At 39.5% G+C, this 14,405-nt stretch overlaps 1 protein-coding gene across 25 annotated transcripts in view; it reads left to right on the top strand.

Annotated features, from left to right (window-relative positions):
- Positions 1-14,405, top strand: part of BTRC (beta-transducin repeat containing E3 ubiquitin protein ligase) — a 488,395-nt gene that overhangs the window by 251,479 nt on the left and 222,511 nt on the right. For 19 of the 25 annotated variants that reach the window (XM_033943124.1, XM_033943120.1, XM_033943123.1 and 16 more), the window contains one exon: positions 8,025-8,114. The exons of 2 other annotated variants lie outside the window; for them this stretch is intronic. In XM_033943124.1, the coding sequence (XP_033799015.1) occupies positions 8,025-8,114 (90 nt within the window). Of the gene's footprint in view, positions 1-5,587; positions 5,712-8,024; positions 8,115-14,405 lie in introns of all 25 variants that reach the window. 4 more of the 25 variants (XM_033943127.1, XM_033943126.1, XM_033943130.1 and 1 more) reach the window with 1 other exon arrangement.

The raw sequence follows: 14,405 nt of genomic DNA, 5'->3' as shown, positions 1-14,405 counted from the left end.
GGAGCTTCATTAGCATGTTAACTGTGTCCCCCCTCCCCCCTTTTAATATTGTACATCGCTTAGAAAAATTTATAAGCATTTGCATCAAATTTTAAATAAAACTTGAAACTTGGCATTCTTTTGCTCCACCTCCCATCTCTCTGGGCTGTCCGGGAGGGGGGTGGGTAGGTGATGGCCTGAATATAGACCTCCATTTTTGGGCCAAAAAAATCTCTGCTTATATTCGTGTATATCGGTATTTTCAAATTATCTTATTGGGGTCATAAGATGTATGCAGGTTCTTGTCTGAAATGCTTATTTTCTTTTTTTTTCTCATTTCTATTATTACCTTTGCCTTCATGAGCTACTGTTTGATTTTCTTTCTATCTTTTGTTAGGGTTAAATTTTAAAAATCTGTCTCTGCCTCATTTCCTTATCGGGCTGTTTCAACTTGGTGTTCTTTACCTGTCAAATTGCGGACAATTTCCTCATTTATTATTTCTAAAACAGTTGAAAACCTATTTGTTTAAAAAAATTTCTCTCTCAGTTTTTTATTATAGTTGTATCCTTAAGATTTTTTTTACTTATGTTATCCACTTTGAACTTGTTTCAGGGAGTTGGAGGTATTCAAATATCATTACTATTACTATATATATTCATGCTTTACAGATTGTACAAAATTCTACAGTTCATTTCTTGTATGGTCTATCCAAATATTATCATGTCTGTCCTATCCTTAAGAAATTCCACTGATTTAAACTGCTAGTGCTGGTTCATCAGAGTTTATACCAGGAGTCATCTCAATATTTGACTGAATGCCTGCATTGATATAGACCACGACAAACACTTCTCTCTGAGGACTTGTGTATATTGGAGGTGCTTAATTATTGGCTGTTTCATCTAGAGTGCACACGAAAAGGATTTTTTTTTTTGTTGCAGGACCAATGGAGTAAGTTGCTAATCGCTCTCGGGAAGCAGAAGAATTTGATAGTGTTTAAAACATTGCAAATACAGCATTTGTTGTTGCAAGTTGCTATGTAACCATGACGACACTATTTGTTTAACTGGTATTTTGTTTCGTTTTTATTGCTGTTTTGTGGTCTGATTGGAATATATTTTATGTATATTATTGTGTTCAGAGGATGGTCGTGTAGTCAGGAAAACAAAGATGCAAATGGAAGGAAAAATAACCAACACAGTAATATGAAGGGACAAAACATTTTTTTAGATATATTAATCTAATTTTCCATTTGTGTGTCGCTCATACCTGAGCAGGTCTAGGCGATTTATAGAGAGAGAGAGAGGGGCAGGGTTAAGGGAGGGGCAGAGGAAGGACCTGAGGGAGAGGCCTAAATTGTGGGAGGGGAGATTGAATGAAGCAATAAGGTTCAATTGTCGAAGAGTTTTCAGCTTCTTTCGGAATCGGGTGTAGCTTGTTTCCATTCTGATTGTTCCTGGTAGATCATTCCAAGTTTTTACACCCAGGATGGTTCCCATGGAATGGAAAATTTGCCTGTAATGGAGATTTTTTGTGGATAGCATGTTTAGTTGAATTCTGTTAAGGATTCTCCTAGAGATTGACCAGTCCGTTAAGAATAGTTGGGTAAGGAGGGCGGCTGAATTTCCATGGAGTATGTGGTGTAAGATGCATGATATTTTGAAGTTTATCCGCGATGGGATGGGTAGCCAGTGCAATTGTTTGATGAAGGCTGAAATCGAATCATATTTCTTTAAGTTGAAAATTAGTCTTAGAGCTGTGTTCTGGATGAGCTGCAGTCTGTGAATTAGGGTGGTGTTGATGCCCAAGTAAGTGGAGTTATAGTAATCCGGTTGAGGCAAAATCATCATCTGGACGATCAGAGCAAAATGGTGTTGATGAAAGTATGGTTTAGTGAGTCTGTTGTTGCATGGTGAAGATGGTCTTTTTCCGGAGGTTGGAGATTTGATATTCCATTGTGAGTGTGTCATCTAGGATGCAGCCAAGCACTTTAGAGGATTTCTTCACTGTGAGGGTGGTGTCAAATTGAAGGGTGATGTTCGTCAGCGTTCTGCTGAGCAGTGTGGAAACAAATGGTTTTGGTGGCGTTTAGTTTGTTTGTTGATAGTTGCCCAGGTTTGGATTTTTGCTATGTTGTTTGAGATTTTTTCTATAGTGTTTGTCTGGTTGTTGGTTATGGGAATAAGGAGGAGAATATCATCTGCATAGGACAGTATGGTTTCATCTTCTAACCTGATGTGTCCAAGTGAGCTCATGAATAAGTTAGAAAGGATGGGGGATAGCGGGGAACCTTGTGGAATGCCACAGAATGCCTTCCAGATGTTGGAGAACTCACCATCCTTTTTGACCGTGTATTCACGGTTCTATAGGAAGTCGGTGAACCATTTCAGCACTATCCCTGTTATTCCAATTTCTGATAGTTTGGTTAGGAGCAATTGGTGGTCCACAGAGTTGAAGGCCACGGAAATGTCAAACTGAAGGAGTATTGCTTGTCGGCCCGTGCTTAGTAGTTTGATTCTAGTGATTAGGGTGATGATAAGGAGCTCTGTGCTGTGTTGTTTTCTGAATCCATACTGAGATAGGTGAAGGCAAGAATGTTGCTCAATATATGAGGCTAGTTGTTTGCTTATGTGAGTTTTGAGGATTTTGGTAAGAATAGGAATGCCAGCAATGGGCTGTGGAGAGGTCTGTATGTGATGTTTTCGGTATGGGAGTGAGAGCGATTTTACCTATTTCTTTGGGTAATTGGCCTTGATTCAGGGAGCTATTTAGGAGATTGGGGAGCCAGGCAATGATATGATGGGGAGCGGCTGAGAGGAGGTATGCGGGGCAGTTGTCCAGGGGGCTACTGTGCGTAGATAGGTTTGATATAAGTATTTTGGTATCGGGGATGGAGAGGTTGATGAAAGAGGTCCAGATTTGGTCTGCTTTGATGGGTTCAGAGTGGTACACAGGAGTGTTGATTGGGGAGTACTTGGAGGTGGTTGTCTTTGCAACTTCTGCTGGACTGATTTGATTTTGTTGAGGAATAAGTCACCTAGGTCTTGTGCTGATATTTTGTTGGCGTGGTCTGTAGATTCTTGGATCGATGGGGATATTAGTTGTCGTACCAGGAGAAACAGTTTTTAATTGTCAGTTGTTTTGCTTCCTGGCAGTTGTTTACTGGTGTAATAGTTTTTCTTGGCCTCAGATATGTTGAGCTTATATTTATTTATTGCTGCTCTCTACTGTGTTTTGTGCTCCTGCGCTTTGCTCTTTCTCCATTTCTTCTCCTGTCACCTGCACAGTTGTTTGTCTGTTCTCAATAAATCCATGAACCAAGGCACGGTCCGATTTGGTTAGTGATAGGAGGCATTGTGAAGAGGAGGAAAGGTGAAAGGAGAGAAAGGTGAAGAGGAGGAATATATAGAAACTGATAAAAATAAGACTGAATTGCTTAACAAATATTTCTATTCTGTATTCACAGTTGAAGCGCCAGGAGCGAGACCACAGAGGATTGTGTTTGTGAGGAACTAGCTAAACTAAAGGTGGACAAAGCGATGAGGCCGGATGGTGTGCATCCGAGGCTACTGAAGGAACATAGGGCAGTTCTGGCAGCTCTTCTGGTTGATCTTTTCAATGCTTCTTTAGAGTTGGGAGTGGTATCGGAGGACTAGAAAAGGGTGGATGTGGTTCTTCTCCAGAAAAGTAGAAGTAAAGAAGACGTAGGGAACTACAGGCCCTTAAGTCTTACTTCTGTGATAAGTAAATTAATGTAGACTCTTTTAAAATGGAGAATAGTGAAGTTTTGGGAATTCAGTGGATTATAGGATCCGAGGCAACATGGATTCACTAGTGGCAGGTCTTGTCAGACAGACCTTATCAATTTCTTTGACTGGGCAAGCAGACAATTGGATAGAGGGAGTTTGCAAGATGTGGTTTACATTTTACATTTACATTTTAGCAAAGCCTTTGACAGTGTTCCACACAGACGTCTAATAAATAAACTGAGTGCCCTCAGGATGGGCCCCAAAGTGACGGACTAGGTCAGGAACTGGTTGAGTAGAAGGCGACAGAGGGTAATGGATTCTTGAGCCTGTTTTTAACATTTTTGTAAGCGATATTGCTGAAGGGCTGTCTGGTAAGCTTTGCCTCTTTGTGGATGATACCAAAATCTGTAATAGAAATCCCTGATGGTATGGCTTGCATGAGGAAGGAAGAACCTAGTGAAGCTTGAGGAATGTTCTGAAATTTGGCAGCTAAGATTTAATACTAAGAAATGCAAGGTCATGCATTTTGGCTGCAAAAACCTGAGGGAAAAGTACATTTTGGGGGTGAAAAATTTTTGTGCATTAAAGAGGAGTGGGACTTGAGTGTGATAGTATGTGATGATCTTAAGGTAGCCAAGTAGGTTGAAAAGGCAATGGTGAAAGCTAGGATGCTTGGGTACATAGGGAGAGGAATGGCCTATAGAAATAGGGAGATATTGATGTCCCTGTACAAGACTCATTTAGAATATTGTGTTCAAGTCTGGAGGCCACACCTTCAATAATATAGAAACAGATGGAGTCTGTCCAGGGAAATGCTACTAAAATGGAGAGTTTTCTACGTCATAAAGTGTATGGGGACAGACTCAAAGATCTGAATTTGTATACTTTGCAGGAAAGGTGGGAGAGAGGAGATATGATAGAGATGTTTAAATCACAATAATTTTCAAAAATGTTACTCACCAGTAGTGAACATTACCTGAAAGATCCACATTAATCAAAAGGGTGGAGAAAAAGCCTCAGGATAAATTCTCTCACGCAGCAATCAAAACTAATTTCAAGCTGGCGTTTCTATTATCATTGGCATAAAAAACTCACACCCACCAAAATGTAAAGATCTAAGTAGGAGAATATCCCACTGCTGAGCACCCATAAACTTAAGTTTAAGGAATAGTAAAACTTAGCTCTGACATCTGGGGGCAAACGCTTCAGCTGTGTTGTAAATGCCGTCCTCATTCACTCTTGAGACACTCTTGAGACACTCTTGAGACACTCAGAGCACAGCAGCACAAAGCTTATAATGCCAGCGAGAGAGCTTCCAAAGTCCGCCAACAAGGCCTTGTTTCACCAATCTATGACTTCCTCAGGGATTCTCATAATGCTACTTCTTCCCACATACTGTGCACAATGGCACAGGGAGACTGCAATGCATGAAATAGACTGCTTCAGGGCCACTTCCGGTTTCAATAGTTCCAGAGATTACATCATCAAAATTAGTAAAAAGTAATGCTGCCCGATTCACGATTCGAATCGGTTCACCGATTCACTTCGGGTGAATCGATTCGAATCAATTTAACAACAAAAAATCGGCTTCCAGCCCCAATGCCCTTTAAATTTCTATGGGCTTTGGGGCCATTACCGCGCAGCAGCTGCTAGCGCGGCTTTGTAAAACAGGCCCTAAATGTTATGTCATTTATGTTTTCACTTAAAAGCTGAGACTTTTTCCCTTATTTATTTAATTTAATTACTACTATCTTTTTTTTACTGAATCAGTAGGTCATACCCCTCCGTAATGTGTCATTAGCCATGAAGGCCTGAAGCACACTGCACTCTACAGTTTAGTGTCTGGATTGTGTTATTGCAGGTTGTCTCAGTGAGTAGGCAGCAACAGGAAGCTTTATGTACTTGAGAACTATTGCTGCATGCTCCAGGTGTTCTATCAACCTGCTCTCGATGTCCTAATGAACAGTAGCTATCCTGCCACCAAGGTGAGAATCTGCTCCACTGGTCCTCTTTATTATATCCAATCACGGGTGTGGTGTGCTTTCCTGTGAGATGCCAAATGATGCTTTTCCTTACACATGGATCAGTGATTATATTAAGACCAACAAGGTCATATTGGGAGCTTGGTTTACGATATGGTATTTGCCTCTTATGCCTAAACCCTCTGAAATAGCCATATTTTACTTGTCATTTTTGAACATGTTGATTCGTTTGGATCATAAACCTGTGCTGTTCTTTCAACTGATATATCCGAAATAAGACAGATATTGTTGCCGTTGAACCTAAAGTGTTTTCTTCTTTTATGAACTGTATACAGTCATATGAAAAAATTAGGACACCCCATGAAATATTCAGTTCTTTCTTAAGATGGGCAGACTAGATAGGCCATTTGGCCTTTATCTGCCATCATGTTTCTATGTTTTTATATTGATGTCAAATCTTTTTTTTTTTTATTTATCTCTGGAAAAGAAAGTGATGTAATTGCAAGTAAACAACAAAAATTTTCCTTGATTTACTCATGAAACAAAAGATATCCACAAAAATGTGTTTTCTAACTGAGGAATAAATTAGGACCCCCTAATAGCTAGTGTTACCCCCCCCCCCCCCACCCCCATGGCTGAAATAACTGCAGTGAGACGCTTCTTGTAGCCATCTACCAGTCTCTGACATCGGTCTGAGGAAAGTTTGGCCCACTCTTCAATTCAGAATTCTTTTAGCTGTAAGATGTTTGAGAGGTTTCTTGCATGTACAGCCCGTTTCAAATTATCCCACAGCATCTCAATGGGATTAAGATCAGGGCTTTGACTCAGCCACTCCAGGACTCTCCATTTCTTAGTTTTCAGCCAGTCCTTGGTGAATTTACTGGTATGTGTTGGGTCATTGTTGTGTTTCAGGGTCCAATTCTGCTTCAGCTTTAATTTTCTTACAGATGGTCTCACATGTTCCTCAATTAGCCTTTGATACACAGTAGAATTCATGGTGGATTCTATGATGATGAGCTGGCCAGGTCCTGCTGCAGCAAACCATCCCCAAACCGTGACACTTCACCTCCATGCTTCACAGTTGATATGAGGTTCTTTTTCTGGAATGCTATATTTGGTTTATGCCAAACATGTCTTCTTTTCTGGTGTCCAAATAATTCAGTTTTAGACTTATCTGTCCATAGAACACTATTCCAGAAGTCCTGGTATTTGTCTACGTTCTCTCTGGCAAACTTCAGTCTGGCCTTGATGTTTCTCTTAGACAGCAAAGGTTTCCTCCTTGCACACCTCCAATGCAAGTTAAATTTGTGCAATCTCTTTCTGATTGTAGAGGCATTCACTTTCATATCAGCAGTAGCAAGAGTCTGCTGTAGGTCCCGTGATGACAGTTTACAGTTTTTGAAGACTTCTTTTAGCATCTTGCAGTCTGCTCTGGGGGTCAATTTGCTTGGACGGCCAGACCTGGGCATGTTGGCAGTTGTTTGGAAAATCCTCCACTTGTACACTATTTTCCAGAGCGTGGAATGGCTAATGTCAAATTCTTTCGAGATCTTTTAAAATCCCTTACCAGACTTATAAGCTGCTACAGTCTTCTTTCTGAAGGCCTCAGACAGCTCTTTTGATCTCACTCTCACCGCTACAGTCATGAGCACACCAAACTAAATGTCTGAGGTTTAAGTAGGGCAAATCTCATTCAAAATGCTGAGTAATGATGTTCTAATCATGTTCACCTGATACACCTGTAAGTGATTTAAGCCACTTTAAGTGGGAGGATATGTGGGGGGTGTACTAATTTATTCCTCAGAATACAAATTTTTGTGGATATCTTTTGTTTCATGAGTAAATCAAGGAAAACTTATGTTGTTTACACTGCAATTATATCACTTGCTTTTCCAGAGATAAATAAAAAAAAAGATTTGCCTTCGATATGTGAACATTTCTTAAGAAAGAACAGAATATTTCATGGAGTGTCCTAATTTTTTTCAATTTATATGTATCAAGCATAAAACCTTCAAAATTACATTTTTAGTTTGATTGTTCAAGTTCTGTTGTGTTTGGCTATTTGTTACAGCCTAAGTTACAGGCAAATTTATTTTAACAAAAAAAAAATATTCCAGAGAGATTTTTATGAGCTAATCCAGTGATAAAGATTATACAATTTGCTTGTATAGAAAATAAGCAGTTGGGGAGAATAGAATATTATGATGTATCAAACTGAGGAGGGAAATGCACATAATGCAAACTTAATTTTGAAATTAAGTGGTAATAAAACCTTGGACAGTTGCAAAATTATTTTCAAATCTGTTCTCTTTACAGACCTATTCCAGTTGTGCCAGACTATACTTAAACCAGGAGACTGTATGTCTTGGAAGCACTACTATGAAGACTGAAAGTTGTGTGTCCAAGGTACATACCTTCATGGATCAGCTTGGAAGTATAATGATTTGCCAGTTGGTATGAGTAAATATTTGGGGGACAGTTCTATAACTTGACGCCAAGACACACCACCAATTCTTTAATGGCGTCAGGGTGTATATAACAGTTCAATGGCTGGTATAAGTTGGCACACCTACGTGAACCATGCAGTGTGCACAACTGATAGTAATCTATGCTTGGTGATATGCCCAAAGCCCGCCTAAAATTAGGCATCAAGTTATAGAATGAAGGGGTTTGTATGTCAATCTTTTGTTATCAAAGTGAATGCTATCTATCTGAAAATTACTAACTTGATTGGTTCAATTTTAGAATGGATTTATTTTTAAAGAAATCTACTGCACAACCTTGACATATCCATTACTATAGCTACCAGCATTTCAAATTGTGTTTTACAGTTGCTCCTTGCAGGCATTCTGCAGCTCCAATATACCAATAATACTAGAATAAAATTTGTATAGGTGCTTAGTGTTTTTTTGTCCCCCCTAAATTTATCTTTCCTGGGCATTTTAAGGGAACTAAATTCAGAAGCTGGTTTTGCATGTTTGTCTGCTTTGATGTTGTATTGCTGTACTTAAAAATATTGCTGAATTTAGTCACCCTTCATTTCTAAGTAGCTTTCGCTTATGAATAAATGTTTATTTTCCCTTTGATTTTTATCTTGAAGAATTTTGTATACATTGTCATATAGGTCTAAGGACAAGTAATACGATGAAAGTGAAGCTAGAAACAATTTAAGATATGCTATATTTGCTTTGTTTATTATGAGGGGCACATGTCTACTATTTTTTTTTGTATCATTTATGTAATCATGAAGCTTTGTAATAGGACTGTGAGCACTTATATTTATTTATGTTACATATTCTAGCTCTTACTGAATTTTCAGCCTGCTTAACAAGCCTAGTTATTAATTTACTTGTTGCAGTCAGGAGTGGCTATTTCACAGACATCTGGCCTCTTAAGTGTTTTGCACAGTCTTCCAGACATAGTAGCTATGTGACCATATGCATTTCAACTAGGACTTCTATTGTAACTTCACTGGAAATGTCCAGTTAGCTCTTTTGTAATCCACCTTGAACTGCAAGGTATAGGCGGAATAGAAGTCCTTAATGTAATGTAATGTAATGATTGCTATAATGGCCATATGAGATCTTATTTTTAATCTAGTAACTAATCTTTTTCCCAAGCTTCATAATTGTCAAAACCACTAGAATTTTTCAGGCTGGTGTTTGAGCATCTAGCCTCCTAGATCCCATGAGCTTGTTGGACAGAATCTGCTTACCACCAATCTGCCAGCACCAAACAATTTGGTTTCTGGGGCATTATAGAATGCTGGTAAGATCCCCATCTTTCCCCTGGGTTGCAGTATCAGTATAATTGTTTCCTTTTTTCCTTGACAAGCAGGTTTGAATTGAGCACACAAATGTATGACATCATCCAACAAAACCTATGAATGGAACAACTTTCCCAGAATAGGTGTAAGGTTCTGCGATAGCAAGGTCCTTCCCATTTGCAGCACTTTTGTCAGTTCCTTTAATTTTTTTCTGCCAAATGGGTGCAAAATAAAACCTTCCAGTATTCAAAGCTGTTCTTCCATGAGTTCCCGTTGTAGTCTTAAGACTACAACGGGAACTCATGGCAGCCATATTGATGACGGCTTTGCACGGGGCAGGAGCATAGGAAGATCACTCCTGCCCCACATCACCGCTAGACCACCAGGTAAGGTCCAGGGATGCAGGAGGGAGGTGGGGGTGGGTCAGAGCCGACCAAAAACTTATTCGCGATTTTTCGCTATTCACGAACTGGCTCTGCGAATACGGAGGGAGAAGTGTATACTGTTTTTCATAGTTTCTTCCTTTTGCTGAAATGTCCCATTCAGTCAGTTTGCAGCCCTTGCTTGTAGTTTGCGAGAAAGATCTAGAACTTTGACACACACTTAAAATGTCTTATTTGTTTGGGTTCAGATCGTAATCGGACTGAGTGCAAGTATTGTGACGGAATATTTAAATGAGTCCAAAAATACGGCTTGAAGAATCTCCGTAGTCATTACAAAGTAGAGAAATGAAAAATTATAAATGCAAACTAACCTCCAGTTAATTATGCTGAGTATATTGTCTTATTGCTCCCTGTCTAATATAAATTTTTTTTAAGGAGGAGAAAGGTCTCGGGAGAAGAGAAAAAATATACCATACCCTATACCATACCAACTTATATCCCACAAATTTTAGCAAGGATTCAATGCTGTTTACAATAAGATTCTTAAACCATTAAATATGAGCAACAATTAATAGGATTAAAGAGAGAAGAGGTATGTCTTAACATTTTTCTGAAGTGGTAATAATGTGAGTCCAGTGACAGATTATTCCAAACTTTGGGGCCTTGAAATTCAAAAGTAGATTCATGTGTCTCTTTCTAGCAAACATGTAAAGGAGAAGGAAAGATCAACTTAAGACATTTTGTCAATCTTGAGCTATAAAAGGAATTCGTAATTGTGATCTTAGAGACTAGTCCATTGGAGTTTTCTCCATATATTGCTTTATGGACCATACAAGCAACCTTAAATTGAATTATCCTTTTAATGGATAGCCAGTGTAACTCCCTCAACAGTGGACTAACTCTCTTAAATTGGTTTAGCAGAAAAATCAGTCTGGCTGCTGTATTTTGAAGTAGTTGTAATCTCTTTTATTCTTTTTCTGTTATGCCACAGTAAGGAAGTAGAGTAACTTGCACAACTATCTTAAAACTAGCCTGACTTAGAACTGATCTTAGAATTCTTAATTGTCTTAATCAAAATAAAAATCTCTTCACCAAGGAATTAATCTGGTCAGCAAAGCTAAGGTCAGAGTCTATAATAACATCTAAAACTTTCGATGTTCTCTTGATTTTAAGTTTTTCTCCTGTTAGCACCAATCCACTAGGTGGCAGTGAGTTGTGGTTACCAAACCAGAGCACCTTAGTCTTCAATTTGTTAAACTTGAGAAATTTCTTCTGTATCTACATTCTCAGATCATCCATGATCTTCCTTATATATTGTATGGTATCCTCAAAGGAGTCATTAACTGGACAGAGCAGAAAAATATCATCTGCATAAGAGAACAGTTGTATCTGAGAAAATAAATTGCCCAAAGCTCTTAGGTATACATTAAACAAGGATAGAGATAATAGAATGCCTTGTGGCACACTGTAGAATACTCTCCAGTCTTGAGACTTGCTGTTACCCTTTCTTACTGCACAAATTCTATTGCCCCAAAACTCTGAGAACCATTGCAATACCATGCCCTGTAGACCTAGTTCACTTAATTTGAGAAGTAATAAGGAATGGTCCATTGCGTCAAATGTAGCCAAAATGTTCAACTGCAACAAAACAGATTGTTTGCCCTTACTTAAGTAAGACTTTCATGGTTAGTTCTAACAATAAGGATTCTGTACTGTGCATAAATCTAAATCCATGCTGTGAACTATGAAAACCATCAAAGTTGTATAGAAAAATCTGATAGCTGTAAGTTAACACAGAATTCTAACAGTTTTGCTGGCCATGGTATTGCCCCCACTGGTCTAAAAGTTCTCTGTTTTCGATAAATCTAGTCCCATGGCCTTTGGTATAGGAGTCAGTGCGATGGTAGCTAAGGTTTTTGGATATAGGCCTTTTCCTAAGCATGCATTAACAAGGTTTGTCAGCCATATCAGAAATTTGGAAGGGATATACTCTTAACATATTTGATGGACAGATATCTAGAGAGCAATATTTTTTGAAAGTTTCTTTAGCAAGCCTGATTATACCTGTTTTCACAGCTTTAGCAACAATTGCTTTTACCAACCTGATGCACAAAACGGCCCATTTCGTGTTTTTCCCCTCAACTGCCCATTTTCCGATCTGACCATGCAAATTAGCTAAAACCCCATGCAAAGTCATCAAACAATTGATGCACTAACATCGCTTGGCTAGTCCCCCATCCCCTCCCCCCAAAAAATGGGGACACGGAATTTCAAATATTTCCTGTGGTCTGGGAAAATGAAAGTACACCTCCTTTAGATTTAGGGAGGCTAAGAATTCTTCCAGAGCCACCGCTGCAATGACTGACAAACCATCTCCATGCAGAAGCATGGAATTCTTTGTGCCACATTCACGGACTTTAGGTCTAGGATCGGTCTCCAGTTTTTGATGCCTTTCTTGGGTACTATGGAGTATCTGCCAGAGGCCAATTCTTCTTTTGGAGATGATTCTTTGGTTTTAATGTCCAATAACCTTTGCACTGTCGCTTGGATCTTGGCTTCTTTATCCAGCCATCCGGCTAGTGAGTTAATGAGTAGATCTGAAGGAGGTCGATTGAACTTGATCTTGTGGTCCTCTCAAATAAGATCCGAGGAACTTTTCTCCCATTCACTCCAGAATGCCGATAGCCTCCCACCAATGTGTGGGTGTGCAGCTGCTGGAGGTTATGCCAATGCGAGACCTTGAGGGTTGTTGGCTTCTGGAATTGTTAAATTACTGTCTGGATCCCTGAAATGATATCTGAGTAAAGATCATCGGGAACGTTATGAGGAACAAAAATTGTGTCTGCCATCCCCAATGGGTCAGCAAGGTCTGCTGATAGAGATTTAGGGTGGCAATCTGCCTTTGAAAGGCAGTCTGCTCAGTGTGGCTTTGGAGGTTGAATCACCCGCCCTTTGCCTGATCCAGAGCATTCTGTGGGCTGAAACGACATATGCCGACACCTTGCTCATGACTCTGATGATGTCATATAGAGCATCTGCCACATAATACACCCCTTCCAGCACTAGTTGGAAGCAAACGTCTTCCTCATTAGGATTCCACCTTAACCTGGTGTGGCCAACATGTGCCATAAATGAGGCTGCCACTGCAGCTTCGATCCCCAAAGCCAGCACTTCAAATTGCCAAAATCCAAGGTGTTACGGAGAGCTTGCTGAGACTCATGAAGCCTGATGACTACTATCCGATGCTGCTCATCCACATTGGCACTAACGATAATAATAATAATAATTTTATTTTTATATACCACCAAAGCCATAGTAGTTCGAGGTGGTTTACAATAAGGAGCTGGATAGTCAGTGAAAAAATAACAATGAAGTCTTTGAATACATGATTATTTGTAGGAAGAGAGAGAGACAGAGTAAAAAAGTTACAATGTAGGAACATCAAGTACATATAAGTAGAATACAATGCTGAGGTTTTAAGAGTTTTTGGTTACAAATCGGTTGAACAGGTTGGTTTTAACTAGTTTTCTGAATTTAAGATAGGATGAGGAGTGCTTGATGATGTTGCCTAGTCAGCCGTTCTGTTGACTTGCTTGGAAAGCAAGAGTTCTGTCAAGGAATCTTTTGTATCCAGCAGGTTTTTATTATAGGAAGGCTAAACATATGTATTCTGTGTGTTGGCCTGATGGAATTATCCAATTTAAAATGTGAGACCAGGTATAGGAGGGGCCAAACCAAGTATAGATTTGAAACAAAGGCAGGCAAATTTGAACAGCACTCTTGCTTCTACGGGCAGCCAATGAAGTTCTTTAGCATACTGCCAGGTATCCCTGCAAACGTATCAAAAGTGACTTTGTGGCTCTTGGGGAGAAGGAGAAGGTGAAGCAGTCAGGTGCGCATGTGGTATATTCGTCCATCCTCCCTGTCGAGGGTAAAGGCCAGAGAAGCTTGCATCCTGGAAATGAATGCTTGACTATGTGGATGGTGTTGTCGAGAGCATTTTGGCTTCCTAGATCATGGGATGATCTTCCAAGGGCTACTGAGCAGGGATGATGTGCATCTATCAAATAAGGGAAGAAGAGTCTTTGCAAGTAGGCTGGCTAATCTACTAAAGAGGTTTTTAAACTAGAAGTGATGGGCAGAGTGATCAAAGCTGCCATGATGATATAGTGGTGAGCACAGAGACATGGTTCACAGAGAACCATGACTGAGATGTAGTTATACCGGGCTATAATCTGTTCAGGAAAGACGGTAGGAAGAAATGGAGAAGTAGCATTATATGTTAAAGAACGTATTAAAGCCACACAATTGCAGGATCTGCAGGGCAAGGAAGAGGCACTGTGGATCAATTTAGAAAGAGGGAATGGTGAATATATTTACATTGGTATGATATACAGGCCTTCTTCACAGATGGAAGAAGTAGATAAAGATTTAATGGTAGACATTCAGAATATATCTAAAAAAAAGGGGAAGTCTTGCTAATAGGTGATTTTAACATGCCGGATGTTTGGGGTATCCTTATTGCAGGGTCTTCTAGAAGTAGGGAGA

This window comes from Geotrypetes seraphini, chromosome 4 (assembly GCF_902459505.1).
Source record: "Geotrypetes seraphini chromosome 4, aGeoSer1.1, whole genome shotgun sequence".
Classification (NCBI taxonomy): Eukaryota; Metazoa; Chordata; class Amphibia; order Gymnophiona; family Dermophiidae; genus Geotrypetes; species Geotrypetes seraphini.
Note: the sequence above shows the minus strand (reverse complement) of the source record. Positions and strands in the feature narration are given on the sequence as shown.